The sequence below is a fragment of the Caretta caretta genome, chromosome 23, assembly GCF_965140235.1.
Source record: "Caretta caretta isolate rCarCar2 chromosome 23, rCarCar1.hap1, whole genome shotgun sequence".
Taxonomy (NCBI): Eukaryota; Metazoa; Chordata; order Testudines; family Cheloniidae; genus Caretta; species Caretta caretta.
The window spans coordinates 7,334,600-7,344,085 of NC_134228.1; the positions used below are offsets into that span (position 1 = coordinate 7,334,600).

Sequence of the window (9,486 nt, forward strand, 5' to 3'; positions counted from 1 at the left end):
CTGCACCCCAGGGCCCATAGGGGGCGGATCGGGGGCGTGGCCAGGGCGCACTGCGCTGTGGCTATTCCCTGCCCCCCAGGGTCCATAGGGGGCGGATCGGGGGCGTGGCCAGGGCGCACTGCGCTGTGGCTATTCCCTGCCCCCCAGGGCGCACGGGGGGCGGATCGGGGGCGCGGCCGGGGCGCACTGCGCTGTGGCTATTCCCTGCACCCCAGGGCCCATAGGGGGCGGATCGGGGGCGTGGCCAGGGCGCACTGTGCTGTGGCTATTCCCTGCACCCCAGGGCGCACGGGGGGCGGATCGGGGGCGCGGCCGGGGCGCACTGCGCTGTGGCTATTCCCTGCCCCCAGGGCCCACGGGGGGCGGATCGGGGGCGCGGCCGGGGCGCACTGCGCTGTGGCTATTCCCTGCCCCCAGGGCCCACGCGGGGCGGATCGGGGGCGCGGCCGGGGCGCACTGCGCTGTGGCTATTCCCTGCCCAGGAGGCCTGCGGGGTGCAGAAGGCAGCGCCACCCTGGGGCTGCTCTAACTTACAGCAGCTCCTGGCAGGCCCCAGATCACCACCGGGAGTGCAAGGGGGACGTCGCTGGGCTCAGGCCCGGCGCCGGGGAAGGGGGCCCCGCTCCCCTCTGCCGTGGGGGGGCCGCCCCGCCCAAGATGGCCCCGGGAGGGGGTGGAGTCCGGTGCATTGTGGGCGCCGCCCATAGCAGCGGCAGGTGAGCGATGAGCCGCGGGAGGGCAGCGGCTCCGGGCGCGGCGCAGGCGGCGGGTGCTCCGGCCCGGCTGGCAGGTGGGTCCCGGCGGGGCAGGGGGCTCGGCGGCGCTGGGCTCCAGGGACGCGCCGGCCGGGGCGGGGCAGAGGCCGCTCCGGGAACCGGCCGCGCAGGTCGCAGCCCCCGCGGCAGCGGCCCGAGCGCAGGACGGGGCTGGAGCCGGGTGTGCGCCACGCGTGTCCGTGCTTCCAGCGGGCAGCCGTGCGGGGCGGGCACGCAGCCAGCGTGTGCGCGTGCACGGGCCGCGTGTGCACCCCGGGTGTGTGCCCGTGCGCGGGCCGCGTGTGCGTGTTGTATTCCCATACAGCGGTGCACGCCACACGGCGGGGTGACGCCGTGCCTGCCGCCTTGGCACTCAGCTGTGCAGGGGGTGCCCCGGGGGGGTGACGCGGGCAGGTGCGTGCCGCGTGCGCGCTGTGGCTGGAGTGCGGGGGGCGCCTTGTGCTTGTGCCCGGGCGGGGTGTGCTGCTCACGCGTGTGCCCTGCCCGTGCCCGCCGGGCCGCAGGCCGGGCCGTGCCGTGCCGGGCGGTGCAGGCGCCCTCGCTCCGCGTCAGGCCGGCGGGACTGGTTCTTGGGGCGGGGAGGAACGCGGCGCCCAACGTGCGCCCCTCCCGCCCCCAGCTGCCAGCGAGCTGGGGCCCTTTCGCAGCTCTGGGCCCCGCCCTGCTCAGGCGGGCCCCGAGTCACCCCAAGCCTTTGGGCATCGGGGGCGGCGAGTCGTGGTCCCTGTGGGCACAAGCCGAGGCTGAGAGTCAGGAACGTGTCTGCTCCTCTGCAGCTTGGACTCCTCCCATATGCTCCCCTGTCTGGCCTTCCATGCTGCCCCCGGTGCCACTGTGTCAGCCCCCACCCCCCCGTGTCGCCTCCCTGGAGACAGGGGTCACCCTGGAGGTGCCTGTCCCTCCGAACCACCCCGCCTGCCCCAAGTCCCACGCTTGGAAGGAGGAGGGCTCACAGCCTGTCCTGGCCATGGACACCCCACTTTGGGCAGGTCATCCGTCCGGCGGGGCTGCCGGCTCCAGGGCTGAGGGGCTCAGGAGCGCCTTGGCCAGGGGCGGAGGATGCCAGCACTCAGGGCGCCCTCTCCTTGCAGGCTCAGCTGCACCATGTCCCTGATGGTGGCGGTCGGCGAGGGCCAGCCGGGGAGGATGACGGCAGATGACATCATCGCTGGCACAAGGCAGGTGGTGAAGGGGCTGGAGGCACTGCGGAGCGAAAACACGGGCATCTCGCAGCAGCTGCAGGAGGCCCTGATCCAGGGCCATGGGCAGGAGGAGCCCCCGGGCAGCCGGGCCCTGCAGCTCCTGGAGGAGAAGTACGACCTCGTCCGCAAGTCCCTGGAGGGGATTGAGCTGGGGCTTGGCGAGGCAAAGGTACCGGCTGTGCTGGGCCAGTGCCCCTGTGCGGCAGAGGGGCTGCGAACAAGGGAAGGGCATCTGGCAACAGGAGCACGGATGTGGGGGGAGCTCTCAGCTACTCCAGGCCCAGCCTCTCCCAGTAGGGGGCGCTGTGGGGGTGGAGCAGAGCGGTGGCTGTAGGGGAGCTCCTATTTATCCCAGTCCTGGCTTCTCCCAGTAGGGGGCGCTGTGGGGGGGGGAGTGGTGGCTGTGGGGAACTCCTGGCTATCCCAGTCCTGGCTTCTCCCAGTAGGGGGCGCTGTGGGGGGGGGAGTGGTGGCTGTGGGGAACTCCTGGCTATCCCAGTCCTGGCTTCTCCCAGTAGGGGGCGCTGTGGGGGGGGGGAGTGGTGGGTGTGGGGAACTCCTGGCTATCCCAGTCCTGGCTTCTCCCAGTAGGGGGCGCTGTGGGGGGGGGAGTGGTGGCTGTGGGGAACTCCTGGCTATCCCAGTCCCGGCTTCTCCCAGTAGGGGGCGCTGTGGAGAGCGGGGTAGAGGCGCTGGCTATGGGGAGAGCTCCCAGCCATCCCATTCTCTCCCAGCAGCGGGCGCTCTGGGCTGTGGGGCAGGAGGTGGGCTGTGGGGAGCTCCCGGCCATCCCAGCCTCTCCTGGGGGGTGGCCAGCGCGGCAGACGAGGGGGTTTCCCTGCTGAGCCGTGCCCTGCCCTGCCCAGATGATGATCGCACTGTCGTCCCACATCGGGGCGCTGGAGGCCGAGAAGCAGAAGCTGCGGGCGCAGGTGAAGAGGCTCTGCCAGGAGAACCTGTGGCTGCGGGAGGAGCTGGCGGGGACCCAACTGCGGCTGCAGCAGAGCGAGGAGATGGTGGCGCAGCTGGAGGAGGAGAAGAAACATCTGGAGTTCATGAACCAGCTGAAGCAGTATGACACCAAGGAGGAGCAGGTGCGGCCTGGACCTCCTGGTTGTAGGGGAGGGGAGGGAGAGGAGCAGGTGGGGCCCGGACCCCCCCTAGCTGGTGGGGGGAGAATGGAGAGGAGCAAGTGAGGCCTGGGCCCCCCTGGTTGGCAAGGGGGAGGGGAGGGAGAGGAGCAGGTGAGGCCCAGACCCCCTCCCCAGCTGCACAGGCCCGGCTCCCCTCCTCAGCCTCCACTTCGCTGGCTGAAGCCTCGGGCAGGGAGGAGCCTGGGGGGATGATCGGGGGATGCGGTGGGGGAGCCCAGGTGCTGGGCTGTGGGGTGGGAATGCTTGGCCCCAGCTGCCTTCCCCCTGTACCCTCAGCTGGAAAAGGACAAGGCCCGTCCGCGGAAGGATAGCCTGGCCTCCCTGTTTGCCAGCGACGAGGATGAGCAGCGACAGGGTACGTGCCAGGGGGCTCCTGCCTGGGGAGCGGGCTGTGGGCTGTAGGTTCGGGGCTGGCTCGCTGCCCCTCAGCTCTCTGAGTGCACCCCAGGCTCCCTGCTGTCTGCCCAGGCGCTGAGCCAGTGGGTCCAACGGGCTCAGCCCCTCGGTTCTGCCATGGACGGGGTGGGGGGGAAAGGCAGCGACCCGGCCGTCTGCCCCCAGCAGCAAGGTTTAATGGTAACTGCGGGAACAAAGCACCGAGAGAAGGTTTGAACCCGCCTGCCATGCGCTGCCTCTCTGCCCGCCTGTCCTCCTGCCCCGCACTGCCCACCCGCCTGTGCTCCCGCCCCGCCTGTCCTCCTGCCCTGCACTGCCCACCTGTCTGCCCACCCTCCTGTGCACCCGCCCTGTCCTCCTCCTGCCCTGCCCACCTGTCTGCCCACCCTCCTGTGCACCCGCCCTGTCCTCCTCCTGCCCTGCCCCACCTGTCTGCCCACCCTCCTGTGCACCCGTCCCGCCTGTTCTCCCGCCCCACCTGCCTGTCCTCCTGCCCTGCGCTGCCCGCCTGTCTGACTACCCTTCTGTGCACCTGCCCTGCCTGTCCTGCTGCCCCGCACTGCCAACCCGCCTGTCTGCCCACCCTCCTGTGCATCCACCCCGCCTGTCCTCCTGCCCCACATTGCCCACTTGCTTAGCCTAGCCACCCACCTATCTGCCCTCCTGTGCACCCGCCCTACCTGTCCTGCTGCCCACCTCCCTGGCCTAGCCATGCACCTGCCCGGCCTCCTGTGCACCCACTCTGCCTGTCCTTCCCCATTCTGCCTGTCTGCCTGCCCTCCTGTGCACCCGCCCCCGCCCACCCTGCACTCCTGTCCTCCTGCCCCACCTTGCCCGGCCTTCTGTGTGCCCTCCTGCCCCATCCTAACCTGGGCAGGCCCAGCTTCTCTACACACCCCACGGGCGCCTGCACCAGCAGCCCCGGAGAGTCCCCTCTACCCAGCCATTCCCACCAGGCCATCCCCAGCTGCCCACTGGCTCTTAGCAGCCCCCTACGGTTTGCAGTGGGGTGACTCCTTCCAGGCCACCTTCCGGCTGGTTTTCTTACAGCACCCCCCCCCCCCCGAGCCGGCCCATCTGTGTGGTGATGCCCTGCAGCTGTCCCTGCTGCCCTTCACAGAGCAGCCCCACATCTGCCTCAAACCCTGGGGGCTCCCCGCCAGCCAGACCCCTGCGCAGGGGCGGAAGGGCTCCTCTGCATGTTCCCCATGATGCCCCTCGCCTGCCCACACCCCTAGAGACAGCTGCCTCCTGGCACCAAGGGGGTTAACATTTTCACTGCCACCCCCCAATGGGCTTTTACAAAGTCCCCGGAGCCCAGCCCAGCCTGCGACTGGAGCATCCACCCGGCTCCAGTTGCTGAGTCCAGGACCCTGGGGCAGTGAGCCAGGCATGAGAGGCGGGCCAGTGTCGGGGTGGGGTAGGTGAAGGGGACCGGTGGGTGAGAGGGTGGTGGAGGGAGAAAGGGGCCCCTGGGGCAAGAGGAGTGTGGGGATAGGTGTACGGGAGGGGAAGGGGACCCAGGGAGGAGACAAGAATTGGGGAGGGCAGGGGAAGGGAGCCCAGGGATGGGAGAAGTGGAGTTGGTGGGGGTAGGGGAGAAGAGGGTCGGTGGTGGGATGTAGGAAGGGAAGGGGACCCAGGTGGGAGAGCAGAGTTGGTGAGGGTGGGAGAAGTGGGGTTGGTGGGGGAGTGTAGAAGGGGAAGGGGGCTCAGGGTGGTGGGAGAGGTGGGGGGGGTGTAAGAGGGGAAGGGGACCCAGGGAGGAGAGGTGGGTCGGTGCAGGGAAGGAGGTGGCCCAGGCGGTGAGGTTGATCAGTGAGGGTGGGGAGAAGAGAGCCCTGGAGCGTGGAGGCCTCTGCTGACTCAGCCCCATAGTTGGGGAGCTGGGTGAGGGCGACCCCCACAGCAGCCCACTTCGTGGGCCAATGCCTGGTTCTTGCTTCTGCTCAGGGCTGGGCTCAGTGCCCCCGGGGCTAGGCTCATTGCAGAGCTGAGGGGATGGAGTCAGGATGGGGGGGCACCCTGCCGCGGGGGGTGAGGGTCTTCGCCCAGGCTCCTCCAGCTGCGCTAGGCCCTGGGGGTGGCCCCCGCAGGCCGTAGCGCTGGCCCTGGGTCAGCCCTGGTGGGTCGTCCCTGAACTGGGCGGTCGAGTCCGGGGGCTCGCGGGCGCCACCCGTCACTGGGGCTCTCTGCAGGGAGGCAGCCGACCAGCACGGCCATGGAAGCGGCACAGCAGGGCGGCTACGAGATCCCGGCCCGCCTGCGAACGCTGCACAATCTGGTGATCCAGTACGCCTCGCAGGGGCGCTACGAGGTCGCTGTGCCACTCTGCAAACAGGCGCTGGAGGACCTGGAGAAGAGCTCTGGGCACGGCCACCCTGACGTGGCCACCATGCTCAACATCCTGGCGCTGGTGTACAGGTGAGGGCTGCGGCCGGCGGGGCGGCGCCTGCCCGTGGGTCTCCTCCCCCACGGGCTCCTGGCTGGTGCATGGTGTAGCCCCCTGGGGCTCCGAGACCCCCAGCCAGGCATATGGCAGAGCTGCCTCCAGCCCTGAAGGACGCTGGCAGCGCCAGGGGCAGAGAGAGGCGGGCCGAGGCCTGGGGCTTTGCCCCGCGTGGCTAGTGGCCTGTGGCCCGGGCTGGGAGGGGTTCCAGGCTCCCTGCCCTGGGCCTGGCGGGTCTCTGGGCAGGGGCCGGGGGTCCAGGTGAGGTGAGGGTGGGCCAAGCTCCCAGGTGACACCGCTGCTGTCTGCCCTGCTGCAGGGACCAGAACAAGTACAAGGAGGCCACGGACCTGCTGAATGATGCGCTGGACATCCGGGAGCAGGCCTTGGGTGTGGAGCACCCGGCGGTGAGTGCCAGAGGGGTGGGGTGGGGGGGGCTCCCTGGATCAGATATCCTGGGACAGTGGGTCCCCCAAAGGCTGCTGGAAAGGGGGAGGGGCCTCTCCCATCCCAGTGGCTCTTGGTCCCTTGGGTCCAGCAGGGTTTCCAAGCACAGGCCCTGAATCCTTCTCTGGAGACGAGTCCATCACCAGCCACTGCCCATAGCGTGCAGCGGGAGAGCCCCCCACCAGCCTGCCCCGCTCCCCACTGCTGGGGGGTGGGGTGGGGGCTAGAATAGCCAGGAGCTCCCCCTCACAGCCAGTGTCTGCCCCACCCCCACAGTGCCCCCTAATGGGAGAGGCCAGGCTGGAGTAGCTGGGAGCCCCCAACATAGTGCCCCCTGCTGGGAGTGGGGGGGCTGGAGCGTCTGTGGGGGGAGACTCGTCTCCTTGCCAGTGCATCTGCGCCCTAATGCTGCCCCCTCCCCGCACAGGTAGCCGCCACCCTGAACAACCTGGCCGTGCTGTATGGCAAGCGGGGCAAGTACAAGGAAGCGGAGCCGCTGTGCAAGCGGGCGCTGGAGATCCGCGAGAAGGTAAGGCCGCGCTGGCGAGTGCTGCGACACACGGCCCCGGCCCCGGCCCTGACGCTCTCCCTCCCGTCCCGGGCAGGTCCTGGGCACCACGCACCCCGACGTGGCCAAGCAGCTCAACAACCTGGCCCTGCTGTGCCAGAACCAGGGCAAGTTCGAGGAGGTGGAGCGCTACTACGAGCGGGCGCTGCACATCTACCAGAGCCAGCTGGGCCCCCACGACCCCAACGTGGCCAAGACCAAGAACAACCTGGTGAGGGGGGAGGGTTGCTAGGTGTGGGGGCAGGGCCCACGATTGCTCCTGGGGGAGGGTCTGGGGTGCAGCTCTGGGGGGCTCCCTGGTGGCTGGCTGCAGGGCTGGGGGATTTGCCTTTCTGCAATTGCAGCATGTGTGGGTGGCACTGCACAGGAAGGGCTAAACTGCCCCTGGTCCCTGGCCTGGCCTTTGGGGGGCGGGGGGGGGGGGGGGACAGGAATCCAGCCCAGGAACCAGGGGCCGCTGGCAGCAGCGCTGGGTGAATGAGAGCTGCCCCTGGTAACACTCCCCTTCCCACCAGGCCTCCTCCTACCTGAAGCAGGGCAAGTACCAGCAGGCCGAGGAGCTGTACAAGGAGATCCTCACCTCACATGACAAGGAGCTGGCAGCTGCCCGCCATGGTGAGGCCGCTTGGCTCCTCTGTGGGTGGGAGGCTGCCCAGGGACAGGGCTGAGCTGTGTGCGGGCAGGGGGGTCGGGGGACTCTTTCTCTGGGGCCGGTTTATTGCCAGGAGAGGGGGGCTTTGGGGGCAGGGTCTCAGTGCCGTTTCTCTTCATCACCTCTCTTGTCCAGGTGACCCCGCAGCAGGCCAGAGCAGTGCAGACCCTCTGAGCCAGGTAAGCACCAAGATCCGTGCAGGGTGGGGAGGGAGAGATCAGAGAGGGCTGCAGTGGGAGAGCCGAGCGTGCAGAGGCCAGGCCCAGGGAGTCAGTACAGCAGGGCTTGCATGGGGATGAGCTGGCCTGGGATCCAGGGGGGGCTGCAGCCCCTCCCTGCTGGGAGCTCTGCACACCCCACCACCTCTGTCTCCCCCAGGATGCCATGGGCCATGTGAACCGGAGCAGCTCCTTCTCCAAGCTGCGGGAGTCCATCCGGCGTGGCAGCGAGAAGCTTGTCTCCCGGCTGAAAGGCGAGAGCTTCCAGCCCATCGACCCCAACCCTGGGTAAGGGGCTCCTCCCCCCAGCTCCAGCAAGGGGCCCAGCGCTCTTCCACCAGGCCCCCACATCCTTGCTGGAGTCGCTGGTTCCCAGGGGCACAGCTGCACCTGGCAGTTGAAGTGCTCCTTGGCCCAAGGCAGCTGCCCCTGCTAGCCCACTGCTCTGTAGAGCTGCCCTGGCCTGTCACTAGTTACCGCACTCATTTGTGTGCTACCTGGGGGCGGGGGGGGGGCCTGGAGCAGAGCCCCCAGCTATGTCTAATCCATTCCAGGGGGTGACCCTGGCTTGGCAGAGTACAAATGCTTTCCTGGGAGCATGGGGGAGACCTGTCCAACCCCAGGTCTGTTCTGCCTGGGGTTACCCTCAGCAGCCAGGGCTCATTTCCCAGCAGCTTGCTCGGCTGTTTTGCTGGCACCTTGTTGCCAGGTGTTAATTCCGTGCCCCACAGCGAAGGCTCTAGCCCTTGCGCTGTGTTGACCAGCCCCTGGGCAAGAGCCGTGGCACGGAGGGTGTGATACCTGCATGCAGCAACTCTGGGTGTTCACCTCACGCTCTCTCCTGCAGGATGAAACGCGCCAGCTCCCTGAATGTCCTGCATGCGGGCGAGAGGCCACCAGTGCCAGCAGCTTCCCCAGCGGTGAGAACTGGTCCCAAGGCCCCAGCAGCTGCGACCCTGGCAGTGGGGTTCCTGGCCCAGGACCCCTTAACTCTCTGCTCCCCTTTATTCTTTCTCCGCAGGTGCCCAGCAGGAACCTGAGCGCCAGCAGCCAGAACCTCTCCCCCAGCAGCTCTCTCTCCAGTGCGGGCTGAGGTACCGGCCCGACCAGGCCAGCTGGAGTCTCAGCTCTGCTTGCTCCTGGCCCCCCCGCAGCCTGCCCGTTAACCCTCCAGGGAGCAGGGTGTACAGAGCAATGGGCACTGCTGGCTGCAGCCCAGCCAGCCCCCTCGTTGGACCTCAGTGGATGCAGTGAATGTGCCCCCCTCAACTAGGAGACACCAAGCCAATGCCTACCCCCTGCTGGGCTGCTCTTTCTCAGGAAGCCATGGGGCTTGGCCTGGCCCTGCTCCAGCTGTCTTAACTGCCCCCAGATTGCAGGGGCCAGGGCTTGCTATTTATTCTATTTATAGGACATGGTAGGTGAGAGCAGAACAAGCACAACCTGAATAAAGGTGTTTGCTGACTGCTGGCTCTGGGTCTGTGTCAGGGCTCAACCCTGGGAGGAGGAAAAGCTCCCCTGGCCCCTCTGAGAAGCAGCAGGCTGGCACTGTTAACCCCCTCCCCCAGGCCAGAGGAATACCAGCCCCACCCCTGAGCAGCAGGAGATGCCCAGACTCATGATG

General features: G+C 68.5%; 1 protein-coding gene across 4 annotated transcripts; it reads left to right on the forward strand.

Moving 5' to 3' along the window:
* The first annotated feature begins 562 nt into the window (after positions 1–562).
* KLC3 (kinesin light chain 3) lies at positions 563–9,326 on the forward strand. 4 transcript variants are annotated; one of them, XM_048834356.2, is made up of 13 exons: positions 564–716; positions 1,868–2,147; positions 2,845–3,072; positions 3,409–3,487; positions 5,727–5,952; positions 6,297–6,384; positions 6,852–6,953; positions 7,030–7,203; positions 7,508–7,607; positions 7,780–7,823; positions 8,023–8,150; positions 8,710–8,782; positions 8,884–9,326. In XM_048834356.2, the coding sequence occupies exons 1-13, from the start codon at positions 658–660 to the stop codon at positions 8,953–8,955; spliced, it is 1,653 nt and encodes a 550-aa protein (XP_048690313.1). In that variant the 5' UTR covers positions 564–657; the 3' UTR covers positions 8,956–9,326. The 4 variants fall into 4 exon arrangements, with proteins under 4 accessions (XP_048690311.1, XP_048690313.1, XP_048690314.1 ...); XM_048834354.2 differs by having other exon boundaries at positions 563–716; positions 8,710–9,326; XM_048834357.2 differs by having other exon boundaries at positions 589–790; positions 8,710–9,326.
* The last annotated feature ends 160 nt before the right edge of the window (positions 9,327–9,486 follow it).

Coding starts and splice junctions, on each gene's coding strand:
- KLC3 (XM_048834354.2), top strand. CDS start 658: ATGGCCCCGGGAGGGGGTGGAGTCCGGTGCATTGTGGGCGCCGCCCAT. Junction 5,953..6,296: donor ATCCTGGCGCTGGTGTACAG/GTGAGGGCTGCG, acceptor GCCCTGCTGCAG/GGACCAGAACAAGTACAAGG. Junction 6,385..6,851: donor TGGGTGTGGAGCACCCGGCG/GTGAGTGCCAGA, acceptor CTCCCCGCACAG/GTAGCCGCCACCCTGAACAA.